Genomic DNA, 19992 nt, shown 5'->3' on the forward strand with positions numbered 1-19992 from the left:
ATTCTAAGGTTAACATATTTGATTTTTATAGCACATAATATATTGATCATTGTACTATTATTTCATGTCATCAGTTTAGGAGAGCATATGAACAATAACAAAAAACAAGCAAAATTTATTATATTTGTTATCATTTAATTCTGCTGCCATTGTGCATTGTTTCAGTAAAGAAAACAACCAGGGCAGATACTGTCATTGTCATCATCATCATCTAGTAAACTTGTAGGTCGCCCAACTCTCACTTGACTCTGGGCAGCTCACATGAGTGACAGTTCTCTTTTTGTAATGAATGATGTGGTTTCTCTAAGTCAGCTTTTCCCAGTGTAGCCCTCCATTTAAAAAAATAGTTCTGCATATTGGAGAAGTCTGTATCTAGATACCTAAATCTACATATATAAGGGTAATATATATTCAAAAAGGCTTGGTGATTCAAAGCAGCAAACAGCTCTTCTTGGGCCCCTCCTGGTCCCTGTCTAATTCTTCTTGCATCAACTTTGAATAAACGAAGTCCTGTTTGGCATAGTAGAAATAATTAGATAGGAGAGGAAAGCTTAAACTACTCATCCCGGAAGCTCATAGGTTTACCTTGAACTGATTACTAATATATTTGCTAAGTTTCTAGAAATATACTAGTCAAGGGGGGGGGGGGTTAACAGGAGTGGGAAATCTATGTTTCACCCTCAGAAACCTACAAGATTGTGACATCAAAATTCAGTGGTAAGCTGTCAAACTACAGTGGCTTAATTTTGTACTTTAAAAAGTGCAGTAAAACAAATGCATTAAACCTCCAATTGCTAAAACAGGGATGATGGTTTGTTTACTTTTAAAAAGTTTATATATATACATACATACATACACACACACACACACACACACACACACACACACACACACATATGGATTATGTATGACCATTTCAGCCGTTCCCTCTGCTGTAATAAAGTCGTTGCTATATTCCATGAATTCCTGAGAAGAAAAAGAAGACTGGAATCCTTAGTGCTCTCTACGCTTGGTTACTAGTTTGAAAGAAGAAGACTTTGCTAAAAAGAAATAGAAGCATTCAGTTCTTTAAGGAGATCAGATTTTTTTTCAGGAGAAAGTAAGAAAGCTTATTTTCTCCAGCATTAATTCTCCTGAACTCCTGAAAAAATCATCAGCTCCTTGGAATATTCAACTTGTTTCAGTGTCTTATAAAATAAACATTTCCCAAAGGATTCAGAGATGTAGACAGGAGATTCTAGGCATATTATAATGAGCCAGAAATTACTTTACTGACAGTTTCTAGTCACTGACAGTCACCGACCAGCAAGTAAAACCTCTTTGCGTTGCATCTTTGTCCAGAATGAATGAATAATCCGGGAGAGAAACAAACAGAAAACTTGTTTGCAGAAAGGTAAAAGGACAAGTATCATTTTAAAAAGATCCTTAAAAAAATTAAGTACGGGTAGTCCTTGACTTATAACCACAATTGAGCCCAAGATTTCTGTTACTAAGTAAGATATTTGTTAAGTGAGTTTGCCCCATTTTATGACCTACCTTGCCACAGTTGTTGTGAATCACTGCAGCTGATAAGTTAGTAACCAGATTGTTAAGTGAATTGGGCTTCCCTATTGACTTGATCACACACAGTGATCACATGATCCTGGGACATAGCAATGGTCATAAGTATGAACCAGTTGCCAAGCATCTGAATTTTGATCACATGATCATGGGAATGCTGCAAAGGTTGTAACTGAAAAAAATGGTCATAGGTTACTTTTTTCAGTGCCGTTGTAACTTTGAACAGTCACTAAATGAACTGTTGTAGGACTACTGTACTAATCTTCCTTTGATATTCTATATTCCATTTTTAAAAACCCATCCCGTGACAATTGTTCCATCTCATCTACCACTCAATTACAAATATCTGTTGCTTTTCTGTGTCCTGTCACGTTTATCTTGTGGCATGATGACTTTGAAAGTTTATTCTTGCCTAACCACACTTTTAAAGATACTGCACAGTTATACCTCAGTGATAAATTACATAGAATATATGATCTGTCATTTATTTACCAAACATTTTAATATTTACCCTAAAGCAGAATTTGATAGCTAGGCAGGAGTTCATATAATATTCTAGATATAATGAGCTGTCAGTTGCTGTTATTATTACACAGTGGAATCAAAAGGAGATAGGTGAGGTGACCGCATTCATGGCAGATTAATTCACAAAAAAAGTGGGCAAAGCAGAAAACAAAGACTAGCTTGTCATCGTTCAGAAGTCAAAATAAGGTTTGTGGTCTGCAGTAAATGGTGGGAAGTCTCTCCTCTTCATATGTATTCCAGTTATCTAAAAATATGCCTATTTACCTCAAGAATTTTAGTAGGCTTAAACCTTGAAAAAGGAAAAAAAAGATGGGATGGGATGGGATGGGATGGACGGAACAAGGAGAGGTGAGTGAATCTGACTACATTAATAAGAGTGGCAAAATACCAATAGCTGGCAAATATCAATAGCTGCCGATAAGAGTGGCAAAATACCAATAGCTGTTCTGCTGCCCTGTTTAGAGTGACTTGGTCTCTGTTGGGTGGGGAGTACCCCTTGGAATTATTGTTAGACTATTGTAAGGATTATTCAGACTGTCTGGTAGATGATCACTCAGATTCACTGCACCTTAGACTGGTGAAGCAGGCCGAGGCACCTGGGACATGACCTCTGATAAGTTTAAGTCAGTAACTCCTAAGGAGGCAACAGATCTCTCTGCTGTCAGCTCAGTCACCTCTTTACTGGATCCAGGACTCTCCTGGGTCATGCAAAAAATGAAGGAGATGACCCACAGTTAGGTCCATGCTGCGGTTTCAATCTCTTTGATAGAGAGGATGATGCACCCCTTCCCAAGAGGAAAAATAAGAACAGCATTGAAACAATACTTTGTTTACTAAGAAGCACAATTGTTATATAGTGCTTTAAAATGTTAACATCAAATCTTAAATAAAAATATCACCCTCTTCCTATTTTTAACTATTCCTTTCATTATCTGATTTGGGTAGGACTGCTGAGACTAGTTGGAGGGACAACAGATACCCTGCTATTTCAATGAATTAAATTTCTGGCCTCTGCAATAATGTGTCTGCTTTATCCTGGCTGGGTTTTTTTTAAGATCCCAGAGCAAGAATTGAACTGACCTTCAATCAAAATTAGATACCAAAACTTGTAGTTCTGTTTTTATAGCTTCAACATGATCGAATGTATAACTAGATAGAGAGGTTCATTGGGCCCCTCTAAGTGATTGACTGTTATAAACTATGAGTCTGGGAGTTATTTTACTTTTAACTTGTATCATATTTATTTTCTTTCTCTTCCACTAAACAATTTAAAAACTAATAAAAATGTTGTTAGGGAACATGCCTCTGACAAATTAAGTACATTTTTAGGTTAGGGAACATGCCTCTGACAGATTAAGTACATTTTTAGATTATTTGATAAAAATTATTTTATTTAAAGATTGTAACTAATATAAGATGAATAGTTATGATTCAGTTTATATATTTTATCCAGTTCAATTTCATGGAGGCAAGATGTCAAAAACTGAAAATAATGAATTAGGATATACAGCATATTATGATAGAAATAAAAAAATGTGCACGCTTTTTAAAATTAAAGGAAGAGAAGACTTTGAAGACGGCAAAAGAACAATAATTTAAAATGTAAAAAAAATCTGGAGGAAATAAACCTTCCAAAGTATTTGATGTTAAGCTAAGCAACACCTTTTTGCAATATTTCCTAGTTTCTAGCTGTATCAAAATGCTGGAGTCCCATGACATACTATTTGAGTCTCTTAATTATTTAGCACATGCCTTAAAGTACTGCATATACCCGTGGTGGCGAACCTATGGCACACGTGCCACAGGTGGCACACAGAACCCTCTCTGTGGGCACGCGCGCCCTCACCCCAGTCCTAGGCCTTCAGCTGGGTTTTATAAAACCTTTTCGCTTTAGGCCTCCACTGCCGTGTGCAAAAAAAAAGGTTCAATCAATCAATTCCAACATCTCGCAGGGAAAAAAAAGATCTTGCAAAGTTGGAATTGATTGAACTTTTTCGTCCCACCTAGTCTGCTGTTACCACCACAGCCACACCCACCCAATGGGCCATGCCCACCTGGCACCTGACGATACATATGTAAGTGGGTTTTGGGTAGCAGTTTGAGCACTCGGTCTTTAAAAGGTTTGCCATCACTGGCATATACCAAGAAAATTTACTTTTGATACTAATAGTAATTGTAAGATTACAGTTCCTTACAGATACAAGCATCTTTTATAAAAATTAGCAGGGAGCCTTTTATTCTGAGGAAAAGAGTAATGGTAGATCAATCATAAAAAGAGCGGGCAATCATGTTTTTCCATATTGTAGAATGGCTTCTTGCCTATGACTGCTTGCTTACCAGAAGTAGTTTTCTGGAAAGCTAAGTGAAAGCAGGATTAAAAAACATTTATATTTGTGAGAAATTGTTCATTCTTTTTTCTTTCTCTGCTTCCTGTTTCCAGCTGAAGTATACATAGGAATTAGAAAACCTGCAGAAGCCACTGCTTGTACTCAGGAAGCTGCTAACCTCTTTCCTATGTCTCACAATGTTCTCTACATGAGAGGTCAAGTGGCAGAACTTCGGGGAAATACTGATGAAGCCAAGCGCTGGTATGAAGAGGCCTTATCTATTAGCCCTACCCATGTGAAAAGTATGCAAAGATTGGTAAGTTCAATTTATGCAGCATAATGTGTAAAAGATTGCTTAAAACGCTAAAGGAATATCATTATCGATCCTATAATTAGAATGTATCCAACAACAGTAAAAATATGCGTGGGATAAATTCTATTAACATGAACTCTTGAGCCATTGGCATTTATTTGATCTGCAATAGTGCTAATAATCACATTTAGAAAAGGGAGAGAAACAGAAGACTTTTTTTTAGATATGGTGATCTATCTTCTTAGTGATATGAAAATAGAGAAAATATCTGATATATTTGAAATAAAATAATATTCTATAAGCAATGGCCCAGTGTTGTAAAACTACAGCAAGTGTAAATTGTTCATTAATATATTCACTTGGTATTCAGTGTAGAGCAGAGCAGAGCAAAGCAGAACAGAACAGAACAGTATTCTATTCCAGTGGCCCCCCAATCTTTTGTGCATCTGGGACCGGTTTTGTGGAGAGAGGTTTTTCCCCAGACCAGAGGGGACGTGGTTTCTATTCTATTCTATTCTATTCTATTCTATTCTATTCTATTCTATTCTATTCTATTCTATTCTATTCTATTCTTTGGGTATTTATTTTATCATATTGAAACCAACTGAAATCAGAAAAAAAAATACTAGTATATCAACCAAGGGTTTAATTTCATGATCCTGTAAATTGCTGTGATATTCTCTATGTTGTCTATATTCTATATTTTCCATGTGTTTATAATTTCTTTTAAAAGTATATTATGAGTATGCTTTCTTTAGCTTTCCTGCCAGTTCATTTTCATAGCGCACCAAAGTAGTTTTCTAGGACATTTTGAGTTCCAAATAAACACTTTATTTAACCCTGTGAAAATGTAGGAGGCCTTATAGTTATTACTTTATTTGCTTGCTCAGCACTACTGAGATGGGACATCACTTATACTCAATGATTTCTTCTCATTGCAAATAGCAAGTTTCTGTCTAGCTGTCTGCATTATCATATGCATGCACTTTCTCTTTGCTCGCTGCCTCAGCAGAAGGATTGCCTCTGTGTGCACATACAGAATTAGGAACAGCCTTAAAAAGATGCATAAGCTATCCTAAGCTCAAGGCTGCTTTACTGTTGTAGGAATGCTTTGCCCATGCAAACGCTTTATGAAGTGTTGTTTCAAAGTGCTTTGCACAACCCAGTGAAATATGCTGTTAACTTTTTTTCTAGCTGGACCTTCAGTGAATGTACAAATGTCTTAGATAATGTTTTTTTAAACGTTTCAAGAAAAACTTCTGATTAAATAAAACAATATTAAAAGAAAGTTTAATAATACTTTTTATTTTTCTTTATGTGCAGTGGTTATAAAGCTTAATAGTATCTCACAATACCAGCTTGCTTATGACAGCATCAATTTATAGAACAGCGTTTCTCAACCTTGGCAACTTTGACTCCTAGAAAGCTGGCTGGGGAATTGTGGCAGTTGAAATCCACACGGCTTAAAGTTAAGGTTGAGAAATACTATTCTAGAATGAGATTTGTTTAAAAAAAAACTGGCCATCATTCAATCTATTTTGATCCTTTGTCTTAGCTTTAGGAGATGTTGAAAGGCCTCTTTTAACAGAATAACACAGTTGGAAGGGGCCTTGGAGGTAGAATAGAATAACAGATTTGGAAGGGACCTTGGAGGTCTTCTATCTAGTCCAACCCCCTGCTCAGGCAGGAAACCCTATTTCAGACAAATGGTTGTCCAATCTCTTCTTAAAAACTTCCAGTGTTAGAGCATCCTGTCAGGAAATTTCTTATTAGTTCTAGGTTGCTTCTCTCCTTGATTAGTGTGTGTGTGTGTGTGTGTGTGTGTGTGTGTGTGTGTATACGTATATGTATACGTATATGTGTGTATGTGTGGATAGATAGATAGATAGATAGATAGATAGATAGATAGATAGATAGATGATAGATAGATAGATAGAGATAGAGATAGATAGATAGATAGAGATATAGATGTGTATATGTGTATATACAACCTACTACTTGATAAGATAGAAAAATGTGGGTTAGATAGCATCACCACCAGATGGATTCGTAGCTGGCTGACAGGCCGTACTCAGCGTGTGGTCCTCAATGGAACCGCATCTACATGGAAGGAAGTGTGTAGTTGGGTGCCCCAGGGCTCTGTTCTGGGCCCAGTGCTCTTCAACTTCTTCATCAACGATTTCGATGAGGTGATAGATGGGGAATTCATCAAATTTGCAGATGACACCAAGCTGGCAGGAATAGCCAATACTCCAGAAGATAGGCTTAAGATACAGGAGGATCTGGACAGACTTGAACACTGGGCACTATCTAACAAAATGAAATTCAATTGTGAAAAAAGTAAGGTTCTGCATTTAGGCAGGAAAAATCAAATGCACAGGTATAGTATAGGTGTACCTTGCTCGATAGTAGTAACTGTGAGAGGGATCTCGGAGTCCCAGTGGACAATCATTTAAATATGAGCCAGCAGTGTACTGCAGCTGCCAAAACAGCCAACACAGTGCTAGGCTGCATTAACAGAGGAATAGAATCAAGATCACGTGAAGTACTAATACCACTTTACAATGCCTTGGTAAGGCCACACCTAGAATACTGCATCCAGTTTTGGTCACCACGATGTAAAAAAGATGTCGAGACTCTAGAAAGAGTACAGAGAAGAGCAACAAAGATGATGATTGGGGGACTGGAGGTTAAAACATATAGGGAACGGTTGCTGGAATTGGGTATGTGTAGTTTAATGAAGAGAAGGGTAAGGGGTGACATGATAGCAGTGTTCCAATATCTCAGGAGCTGCCATAAAGAAGAGGGAGCCAAGCTATTCTCCAAAGCACCTGAAAGCAGGACAAGAAGCAACGGATGGAAACCAGTCAAGGAGAGAAGCAACCTAGAACTAAGGAGAAACTTCCTGACAGTTAGAACAACTAACCAGTGGAACAACCTGCCTCCAGAAGTGGTGAATGCTCCAACACTGGAAGTTTTTAAGAAGAGACTGGACAGCCATTTGTCTGAAATGGTATAGGTTTTCCTGCCTTAGCAGGGGGTTGGACTAGATGACCTCCAAGGTCCCTTCCAACTTCTTCTTCTTCTTCTTCTTCTTCTTCTTCTTCTTCTTCTTCTTCTTCTTCTTCTTCTTCTTCTTCTTCTTCTTCTTCTTCTTCTTCTTCTTCTTCTCCTTCTCCTCCATCTCCTTCTCCTCCTTCTCCTTCTCCTTCTCCTTCTCCTTACTACTACTACTACTACTACTACTACTATTATTATTATTATTATTATTATTATTATTATTATTATTATTATTATTATTATTATATATGTATGTATATATATGTATATATATGTGTGTATATACATATACACAGTATGTATAAAAAAGTTATAATACATAAAATATAAAATATATAAGATATAAAGACAAAAACTGGGCTTTACAAAGATATGTTGAAGAAAAAATAGGACCTTTAGAATTTTATCACAGAAAAACTTGTGTTCTTTTTGAACTGTCATCCAAAAATCTTTTGATAATTGTTTTCCCCAATTTGTTAAACACTTTCAAGTTGTTTAGCAGTGTTATAGTTGATGAAACACTGTTCTGTAAGCATAGAATTAGAAGAACAGTGTGGGAACTAGAGTAAGGATTGTATCCTAGATATCATGTATCATGTCTGTGTTATAATTCACATTGTTATAATTCACATTCTCTGCTGTGGGAGACAAAAGTACTTCATCACAAAATTATCCTTTGCTAGTTAAGTTAATAATATTAGACTTGTTATATGTTGATGTGTCCAATGTAATTTCATTGTGTTAAAAATTCATTTCATGATGCTTATTCAAATTAAACCTGTGGTGTATAGAGCTCAGTGGAAGAATTATAATTCTCCACTTTAATCAGACTTCTTTATTCAAAATAAAAAGCTTGTTTCCTCAAAGGCTTCTGTAAATTATTCAGAGAGGTTTTTCCTCATACATTCCTGAGGGAACGCATAAGACAAAAAATTACAAAGGAACAGAGAATACAGGGAAGTATTTTTATGTTACCTCTCTGGCTTTTCAAGATAATTGAATACATTGATAAATGCCAAAGGGTGCCTTGTAAAGAAGGTAGGCGTTGTACCCAAGTAGTACACTTTCATTAAATAAAAGCTGCATATTACAATGTCTTTCTTTTCCATTTGAATTCACTTGAAATAAAGGGCCTCTCCATGCACATTGCATTCCCCCTAGAGGCTCTCTGCTGTTCATCAAGGGTAGAAGTTCTTGTTTAACAGGAAATGGACAAGAAAAAAATTCCTTTAAAGCTGAAGGTGCTTCCAGTTCTTTACTGTAGTATTATACTATACTTTTTCAGGTGTTGGCCAGACTTTCTATACCACCCATGTTTTTAGATTTTAAAAATAAAAGCAATAGAAGACTGGCATGCATGAAAACAAAATACCAGTGCCAAATATTATCTGATGTTCCAAAATGAGTCTGAGATGGAACCCATTAGGATTAGTGGGTCCCGTGCTTAGTTTGTAGCCTGTCCAGAAAAATAATAAGGACAGTGATTGGTAAAGAGAAAGTGCTGGGTCATATTTTAATAAAATAATTATTTTAACATGCTTATATACTCCATGGTAGTTTTTCCTTGAAGGTTCTGAACTGCCTTTGTGTAAGAGTATCTAGAAATTTGTATAGATCAGTTGGCAAGATGATAGTGGGAATAAAACCAGAATCACTACATATAGGTTTAGTATACTAAAGGCACATGCTGTAGGAACAGTGAAGCCTGTAATCATGACAGGATCACTGTGGGGGGTATGTTGCCTCATAGACATTTATGTATGTATGTATGTATGTATGTATGTATGTATGTATGTATGTATGTATGTATTTCATTCATTTAAGGGATTTGTATAGCACCATAATCTGGGTGGCTCATAAACAATAGTAAAAACAATATTATTCATCAAGAGGCTTTCTTCCGTTCTCTTACTATGAAACTAGAATATTATTTTTCTCAAATCTGTGAAATCAGCTTATTTAAAAAGTATAATCTATCCATTATGTAGATCAGGGGTGTCAAACTCAATTTCATTGAGGGCCGCATCAGCATTGCGGTTGCCCTCAAGGGGCCAGGTGGGTGTGGCCAGGGTGGGCGTGGCCTACTGGGTGGGTGTGGCCTACTGGGTGGCCATGGCTAGAGTGCGTATGGCCTACTGGGTGGGCATGGCCAGCTCTACATCGTTCACATCAAGGGTGCCTATGGGGGCCTGGGCAGGAGTGGGACAGATCTGAGGGTCTCTGGCAGAAGGAGGGTCTCTGGGCCAGGGCCAAGGCAGTGGGGGCCGTTCCCTCACTGTTTCCAGGATGGCTTCGCGGGCCACATGAAACCACTTCACGGGCCAGATCCGGCCCCCGGGCCTTGTGTTTGACATGTCTGATGTAGATTGTTTCTTGACAATGAAGCAGACTGATGGGCCTTAAGGATTGAATAGAGTCACTGAACAAAATATATCTTTATGTACTACTATGTGCATCTTCCTGTAATTAAATATCTGGGATAGACAAAGTGATGAGGCTTGCTAACTTACAGAATGATAATCAGGGCTGAAGAAGGGGCCTGAAGCCTCTCTTCAACTTCTATCTAACCTTTTTTGTAGAAATGCTTAATTCCCTTAGCAAACCTCTAGAAATGGACACGAAGTTGTTATATTTCACTTGAGAGGCAGTTTGAGGCCCCAGGCTAAAAAATGGAAGATCACGAGTTCTATCGTGCCTTAGAGACATAGAGTTAGTTGGGTGATCTTGAGCCAGTCCCTCACAGCCCTAGGAAGAAGGCAAACCATCACCAAAACCTTTGCCAAGAAAACTGCAAAGGCACAAAAGAACCCCCAAAATCTTCATTTAACATGTTTTATTTCACATCTGTTGCTTTCCTAATTTATTAAAATGGATATTAATGTGTTTTTCATTCATTGTTTATATAACCAATGTCTCCCCTGTAGATAGTTTCTAGTATAACATTAAGTAGAATATATTATTGTGGTCTGTTGTGAATAATAACATATTTTTCTTTTTATTTGAATAAACCTATCCTTTTCACTGAAAACATGCTTTGGGACTCCTGGGCTGCTGTCTCCTTAGGATTAATTGGGGGGGGGGGGAAGAGAAGGTATACTTCTGCAGCAATAATTAAAAGTGATTATTTTAATTGATAATAAATTGAATAAATACACTTGGGCAAAAATGTATCTTCAAACAGGTTGAGGTTCATTGCTCTTGTTTTCACTTAGCTACCCCAATATTTTTTAAAAACCTGTGAACTAATAACTCACTCAATAATTTGTTGGACTCCTCATTTCATGTGCTTGATTTAACAAATAGAAATCTTCAAAGTATGTTACCAAATTTACAAAATTCATACATTTATTAATGACTCAGAAATAAAATTTCCAGTGTTGCAACAAAGTATGAAATCAGTTCACTAATGTAGACAAAGTCATTGTTTTATTTTACCATAAGTATAAAATATAAAAATGTTTGGCTTAGGATTCCATATCTTAGAAGGACAGATTACTGGAGGTGATGGAAAACAACAAATATAGGGAGTTAATTTGCTAAGTCAGTGGTGCTCTTGGGAAATACTGATCAGAACACGGGAGATTTTATTCAACGGAGAAATAATTTTGTTTTGGGAATAGCACAGGAATTAATAAATAGTTTTAGAGCAACTTTAGATAAAAGGGAGAAATGAATGTAATATAAATTGTCCAGAATTTAATTAACCACACCTCTTGATTGGTTAGGGATAGTCTGTTTTTACCATATTTTTTAACTTCACTGCATTTAGTATTTATGACTTCTGTTATAAAGAGACATTTTCATTATCCTTCCCCATTTTCCCAGTCTCTCTTTCCTAACTTAACTGTTTTATATGGGAAGAAGAGCAAGGGTGAAACATACCCAAGGTCAGCTTCATTTTATTAATATCTGAGACAATATTCTTAGTCTGCTGAAAAATAATTGAACAACTGCAACACAACAGAGTTGCTTGTATTGACCATCCAAGTGATGGTCAGAGACATTGGGACCAAATCTAAAGCCTTTTGACTGAGAATAGCATAGTAACCGTTTTCAGTTGTGCATGCCATACTGTTGAAAATTAGTCCTCAATTTACAACCACAATTGAGGCCAAAATTTCTGTGCTAAGACAGTTGTTAAGAGAGTTTTGCTCCATTTTTATGACAGTTGTTAAGTGACTCAATGCAGTTGTTAAGTTAGTAACATAGTTGTTAAGTGAATCTGGATTGTCCATTGATTTTGCTTGTCAGAAGGTGGCAAAACATAATCACATGACCATGGGACACTGCAACTGTCATAAATACATTGTTGTTAGCTGCGAAGTCGTGTCTGACCCATCGCGACCCTATGGACAACGTTCCTCCAGGCCTTCCTGTCCTCTACCATCTTCTGGAGTCCATTTAAGCTCACGCCTACTGCTTCAGTTACTCCATCTAGCCACCTCATTCTCTGTCGTCCCCTTCTTCTGTTGCCCTCAATCTTTCCCAGCATTAGGCTCTTCTCCAGTGAGTCCTTCCTTCTCATTAGGTGGCCAAAGTATTTGAGTTTCAGCTTCCGGATCTGGCCTTCTAAAGAGCAGTCAGGGTTGATCTCCTCTAGGACTGACCGGTTTGATCGCCTTGCAGTCCAAGGGACTCGCAGGAGTCTTCTCCAACACCACAGTTCAAAGGCTTCAATTCTTTGGCGCTCAACCTTTTTTTATGGTCCAGCTTTCACTGCCATATATTGCAACTGAGAAGACCATAGCCTTGACTATATGCACTTTTGTTGACAGGGTGATGTCTCTGCTTTTTAGTGTGCTGTCTAGATTTGCCATGGCTTTCCTCTCGAGGAGCAAGCATCTTTTAATTTCTTGGCTACAGTCCCCATCTGCAGTGATCTTAGAGCCCAGGAAAATAAAATCTGTCACTATCTTCATTTCTTCCCCATCTATTTGCCAGGAATTGAGAGGGCCGGATGCTATGATCTTGGTTTTCTTAATGTTAAGTTTCAACCCAAGTTTTGCACTCTCCTTTTTCACCCACAACAAGAGGCTCTTTGGTTCTTCTTCACTTTCTGCCATTAGAGTAATATCATCTGCATATCTTAGGTTGTTGAAATTTCTTCCGGCAATCTTAATTCCAACTTTTGATTCATCTAGCCCTGCCTTTCTCATGATGTGCTCTGCATATAAGTTAAATAGGCAGGGTGACAGTATACAGCCTTGCCGGACTCCTTTCCCAATTTTGAACCAATCAGTGGTTCCGTGTCCAGTTCTCACTGTTGCTTCTTGGCCCACACATAGGTTTCTCAAGAGACAAATAAGATGGTCTGGTACTCCCATCTCTTTAAGAACTTGCCACAGTTTGTTGTGATCCACAGAATCAAAGGCTTTAACATAGTCAGTGAAGCAGAACTAGATGTTTTTCTGGAACTCTCTAGCTTTCTCCATGATCCAGTGTATGTTGGCAATTTGATCTCTAGTTCTTCTGCCTCTTCGAAATCCTGCCTATACTTCTGGTAGTTCTCGATCCACATACTGCTAGAGTCTAGCTTGTAGGATTTTAAGCATAACTTTACTAGCATGAGAAATGAGTGCAATGGTGCGATAGTTTGAACATTCTTTGGCACTGCCTTTCTTTGGAATTGGAATGTAAACTGATCTTTTCCAATCCTGTGGCCACTGTTAAGTTTTCCAAATTTGCTGGCAAATTGAGTGTAGCACTTTTACTGCATTGTCTTTTAAGATTTTGAATAGCTCAGCTGGAATAGTCACCTCCACTAGCTTTGTTGTTGCTCAGCTTTTCTAAGGCCCACTTCACTTCACATTCTAGGATGTCTGGCTCAAGGTCAATGACCACCTCATTGTGATTATCAGGGACGTTAAGCTCGTTCTTGTATAGTTCTTCTGTGTAATTTTGCCACCTCTTCTTAATCTCTTTTGCCTCTGTTAGGTCCCTGCCATTTTGGTCCTTTATCATGCCTATTTTTGCATTAAACGTTCCCTTCATCTCTCCCAATTTTCTTGAAAAGCTCTCTGGTCCTCTCTATTGTTTTCTTCTATTTCTTTGCACTGTTCATTTAAGAAGGCATTCTTATCTCTTCTAGCTATTCTCTGGAATTCTGCATTCAATTGGGCGTATCTTTCTTTTTCTCCCTTGCCTTTCGCTTCCCTCCTTTCCTCAGCTATTTGCAAAGCTTCCTCAGACAGCCGTTTTGTTTTCTTGCATTTCTTTTTCTTTGGGATGGTTTTAGTTGCTACCTCTTGTACAATGTTGTGAACCTCTGTCCATAGTTCTTCAGGCACTCTGTCTATCAGCTCTAATTCCTTAAATCTATTTGTCACCTCTACTGTATATTCAACAGGGATATGGTTTAATTCATATCTGAGTGGCCTAGTGCTTTTCCCTACTTTCTTCAGTTTAAGCCTAAACTTTGCAATGAGAAGCTCATGGTCTGAGCCACAGTCAGCTCCTGGTCTTGTTTTTACTGACTGTATAGAGCTTCTCCATCTTTGGCTGCAGAACACATAGTCGATCTGATTTCTGTGTTGACTGTCCGGTGATGTCCATGTGTAGAGCCATCTCTTGGGTTGTTGGAAAAGAGTGTTTGCTATGACCATCGTATTCTCTTGACAAAATTCTATCATCCTGTGCCCTGCTTCATTTTGTACTCCAAGGCCAAACTTGCCTGTTATTCTGGTTATCTTTTGGCTTCCTACTTTAGCATTCCAATCCCCCATGATGATAAGGACATCATTTTTTGGTGTAAGTTCTATAAGGTGCTGTAGGACTTCATAGAACCGGTCAATTTCATCCTCTTCAGCACTGGTGGTTGGGGCATAGACTTGGACTACTGTGATATTGAATGGTTTGCCTTGGATTCGAACTGAGATCATTCTGTCATTTTGAGGATTGTATCCCAGTATTGCTTTTCCTACTCTTTTATTGACTATGAAGGCTACTCCATTTCTTCTGAGGGATTCTTGCCCACAGTAGTATACCTGATGGTCATCTGAATTAAATTCACCCATTCCTGTCCATTTTAGTTCGCTGATACCTAAGATGTCAATGTTCAGTCTTGTCATCTCTTGCTTGACCACGTCCAGCTTTCCTTGATTCATGGATTTTACATTCCAGGTTCCTATGGAGAAAAAATCTTTACAGCATTGGACTTTCCTTTCACCACCAGACACATCCACAGCTGAGCGTCCTTTCAGCTTTGGCCCAGTCGCTTCATTCTTTCTGGCGCTACTAGTACTAGCCTCTGCTCTTCTCCAGTAGCATATTGGACGCCTTCCGACCTGAGGGGCTTAACTTCCAGCGTCATATCGTTTTGCCTTTTGGTACTGTCCATAGGGTTTTCATGGCAAAGATACTGGAGTGGGTTGCCATTTCCTTCTCCAGTGGATCATGTTTTGTCAGAACTCTCTGCTATGACTTTTCCGTCTTGGGTGGCCCTGCACGGCATAGCTCATAGTTTCATTGAATTACGCAAGCCCCTTCGCCACGACAAGGCAGTTGCCAAGTGCCCAAGTTTTGATCATGTGACAGTGGGGATGGTGTAATGGTCATAAGTTTGAAAAATCATCATAAATCATCTTTTTCAGTGTTGTTATAACTCTGAATGGTTGTAAATCAAGGACTACCTCTATAAATTTAGCTTAGCTTTCATCTCTGGTTATGTTTGTCTGTTTTCTGTGAATATATAAATGCATAAATCACTCAGATCTTTAACATTCTAAAGTAAATGAAGATACAGTTTATCACATTTGCCTGATGAGATTTGGATTCTCTAAATAATGCATGATTCAGTTCTTATTTTGAATAGCATTAGTTGAAAAGTAAGTAATCTAAAAACGAGGGGGATGCCACCTGGAGACACTGTGCATTGCAAAACCCTTAAGGTACTGATAATGTGTTTCTTCTAAACAAAAACTTCATTCTTATTAATGTCCACTATTATTTTCTCAACTAATATCATGGATTAATGATGGAAATAGGCAATTAAGTTTTTGGAACCTTCCTTTTTTCCATTTTGCACAAGCAACAATTAGTGTTTAAAACCCCAGTGTTGCACTAACTGAATTTTGGTTCGCATTAAACAGTACCTGATACCAATTTATAAATTGGACTAAATTGAAAGTAGAGAAGCACATCTGAGTTTGGCAATTTTTGATTCATGAATGGCTCACTTTAAGAACTAGTGTAGCATGATACATATAAATATAGTTGAACTACAAAAGATAAATATAGTGACTAATTCTGTTTTTATAGAGCAAATGAGTTAGAGCTGTAAGTACCTGTGAAATAAATTATTGTTAAGTATTTCTGAGCACTAAATAAGGCAAGCAGGAAGTAAAAAGTGAATGGATTGTATGAGAGAAAAATTATGTGGAGACGTCATTCTTCTACTTGACTTAGGAGGATCAGTTTCTTTAACATCTATCACATTTTTGCTTCCATTCTTCCAATCTCAAAGCGTGAACATTATTACTTAAAATGTAAATTGCCATGTAGTGAATTATCCTCTTAATTGTAGCAGTAGTTGTCAACTTATGGATCACTCATAGTTCAGAAGGATATTACAAATAGTCTACAGTGGAAAATCTCAGAAGATACTGATCCTCTCATTCAAAGTCTTTAAGATATTGGAGGTAATTTTTAATTTAAAAACTTGTTTTTAAATTAAATATGGGGATTTTACAATTAGCATTGTAAGAATCACATTTGCTATGGTATCCTAGACCTCAAGTTGCTGACCTTAGCTAATGTGGTGATCCATACAGTAGATAATTTTCAGTTACATTATTGTAGTCCGCCTAATGGAGCAGATTGGGAACAGACAGACTTGGAATCAATGCAGTAATTCTTAAGTGGGCCTGATAAGCAGACCCATATATTTTATCTATTTGTCATCATAATTCATACATAACTTGAAAGAATCCATTTTCTTACATAAAAGACGTGGAAAAGGGGGAAAATCTTGCCATCCACTCACTTGCTTCACTGCATTTGATTGTATGAAAGTGCTTTCCTAATCCAGGTCATTTGCCATTATTTGAAGTGCAAATCCAGTCATAGTATCTCAGAATTGCAGGCCATTTAAACCATCAAGTTTACCCCCAGCTCATTATAAGTGTATGATTTAAAGTCACCCAAACAGATGTCTCTCTGGCCTCTGCTGGAATATATCCAGTGAAGAGCTACTTACAGTCTCCACAGTTAATTGGTCTCTCCGTTCTTACAGTTAGGAAGCTTTTTCTAATGCTTCAGTTGAAATCTGTCTCCCTGTCATTTAAATCCATTATTGTGCACCTTGAATAGAGGAGCAGGTCTTGGATTTTCCATGTGAACTTTTCAGGTATTTGAAGTATTGTCATTTCCTCAAAGCTAAATCTTTCTGATTCCTTCATAGGAATTTCAGGTCTCCTGCTCTTCACATTTATTCCAGGTTTTCTTTATATATCTTGGTGCTCAGAATTAGGCACAGCATTCAAGGCAAATTCAGCCCTTTACTTTTCACAGGTGAAGTACATAATACACACTCCTGGTGTTTTCTCCACAATAACATCCCTGTTAGGCAGGTTGGGTTAACAGAGAGGGACTAGCCCATAGGAACCTGGCCAGCTTTCATGCTAGAACTCTGTCTCCTAGTTTCTTTTTCATAATTATTACTAAACTAGAAATACCTGCCACTATCTTTATGTTTCAGTTTTCTTTCTTGTGTGAAAAGCTTTGTCGTTCTCTATTAACTGATAACAAACAAAAAAGGAAGGAAAATAACTTCCGTTTAATATGAATTTTTTTAATTATGTCACTCATATCTTTCATGAAATCATTACATTTGTCGGGGAGAGTTTTTTTCAGCCAATATTTTACAAAGTATATACTTTCTTAAATTGTAGAAATAATTTTCAGAGATGCTACTGTATAGTATGATACTTTTGCAACTAATATTTATTTATTTATTACATTTACTGTATATGCTTCTCACTATCCAAGTGACTGGGTTTATGCATATGTATATACACTGAATTATGTGAATACAGTATAAGTATCTACAGTTAATTGCGGGATTCAAACACTTGATCTTATCTGAGAAGATACATTTAAAAATTATTTAAAAGTGGAAAAATTGGCCAAAATGTGCTTGTTTGATAGAGTAGGTACAACACTGATAACAAATCTACATATGTATCTCTGTCTTGTAGCTCTGCTGACAAAATTATGTATAGCCTAGCTCATATATTGTATATGTGGTTTACTTAGTTTCTCCTTTGTGTAGTATGTAAACTAATATATTATAGCTTAAGGTTATATGTAGGTCAGGCCACTAGACATATTCAACAGATGACTATTAAAAATTTTGGGTTTGCTCAATATGCAGTTACAAAGTTTATCTAAATTTTTGGGGTTCTTTATATTTATGGAGAATCCCAACTTGGAATAACCACCACAACTGTTTCCCAAACAAAATTGGCCAAGTAAAACAAATGAATATAAGCAAAAGCATATTTTTCATTCTACACTGACATCAACTGGGAAATAAACTCTGCGTCAAGTGGAGATCAACCTGCTGACAACTTTGCCATCCAAAAGGTAGAATAGGGAACTAGAGGGACAACTATACTGGACCAGGTTCTTACTAACTTTGGGGAAGAATGAGCATGTCATATTGGAATTCAATATAATGCAAACACAAACAATAGAACATAATCAGACTAGTGTCTTGGACTTTAAAAAAGCTGATTTTAACAAACTTAGAAAGAACTTAGGAAGGATTCATGGATGAAAATTTAAAAGGGAAAACAATTTAAGAAGCTTGGGAACTCTGAAAAATATGAATATAAAAGTCCAGTCCAGCTCAATACCAGGACGGAAAGAAAAATCCAGGAAGAAACCAGCATTCTTACACAAAGAACTCTTTGATAAACTGAAAGACAAAAAGGATAAGCACAAAAAAATGGAAAGAGGGACACATAACTAAGGCAGAATGCCAATAAATATCCCAAACTTACAAAGGTGAAGTCAGGAAAGCTAAGGCTCAGAATGAAGTAAGATTGGCAATAAATGTCAAAAATAATAAAATGTTTCTTTCAACACATAAAAAATAAGAAAAAAAAGTCAAGGAAACAATTGGTCCACTAATGGGAGAAGATGACAAGGAAGTAACAGGAAGTAGATTGAAAGCAGAGCTACTTAATTCATTCTTTTCATCCATCTTCACACAAAAACATAATACAGCCCAATCTATTAAAAAAATAATTATAAAAGATAGACCAGGAATACAAATTAAAAATAAGGGAGAAAATGGTAAGAGAACACCTGTCCACTCCAGATGAGTTCAAATCACTGAAATCTAATGGATTACATCCCAGAGTTCTGAAGAGCAGTAGACCTGAACTCTCATCATTGAACCATATCTTTCAACAATCCTGGAGCACTGGGGAACTACCAACGACTAGAAAATAGCTGATGTGGTTCCCATCTTCAAAAAAAGGGGAAAAAACAGATCCAGAAAACTACAAACCAATGAGTCTGACCTCAATACCTAGGAAGATCTTGGAAAAGATAATCAGGCAATAGATCTGCGAACACTTAAAAGCAAGCAAAGCTATAACCAGAAGCCAACATGGGTTTGTCAAAAACAGATCACGCCAAACAAATCTTATTTCATTCTTTGACAAAGTGACTGAATTAGTGGATCAGCAAAATGCCGTGGACATCGTATACCTGGATTTCATAAGGTATTTGACAAAGTAGACACAACCTACTTCTGAAAAAATGTGGGATAGATCAGAGTTCCCCAATCTTTCCAGCTTTGCTGGGAGAATGGAGTGGCGTTGTCGCCGGGGCTCATGAGCGGGTCGTGGGATTATCAATTCCCACGACGGGGAATGGCAGCAGGCGGATAGACAGGGGGCCGTATCGCTACCGGGAGGGCCGTCCCCGCTATTTGCAAGCGGTGAGGCGCTCCGACCCTCTGCTTCTTCCCCGAGATCCCGGGAGCGAGGATGTGCAGCCTCCTGAGCTCCGGCTGGTGTACCTGAATGCCAGGTCCGTGGTTAACAAAGCTCCCCTCGTTAGGGATTTAGTTGAGGGTGAGCATGCGGACCTGGCTTGCATCACGGAGACTTGGCTGGGCCCAGAGGGTCCTGGTTGACCTCTGCCCACCAGGCTTCCGGGTGCTACACCGGCCACGAGCTCATGGTAGGGGTGGGGGAG

The 19992-nt window shown here is 37.7% G+C and overlaps 1 protein-coding gene across 6 annotated transcripts in view; it reads left to right on the plus strand.

Moving 5' to 3' along the window:
* TTC7B (tetratricopeptide repeat domain 7B) overlaps positions 1–19992 on the plus strand; it is a 137127-nt gene that overhangs the window by 81030 nt on the left and 36105 nt on the right. For all 6 annotated transcript variants that reach the window (XR_014490910.1, XM_083350211.1, XM_083350207.1 and 3 more), the window contains one exon: positions 4526–4728. Coding sequence is in view for 5 of the 6 variants with exons in the window: in XM_083350211.1 (XP_083206337.1) it covers positions 4526–4728 (203 nt within the window). In the remaining variant the exon portion in view is untranslated. The remainder of the gene's footprint in view (positions 1–4525; positions 4729–19992) is intronic.

Source organism: Vipera ursinii (assembly GCF_947247035.1).
Source record: "Vipera ursinii genome assembly, chromosome: 1".
Taxonomy (NCBI): Eukaryota; Metazoa; Chordata; class Lepidosauria; order Squamata; family Viperidae; genus Vipera; species Vipera ursinii.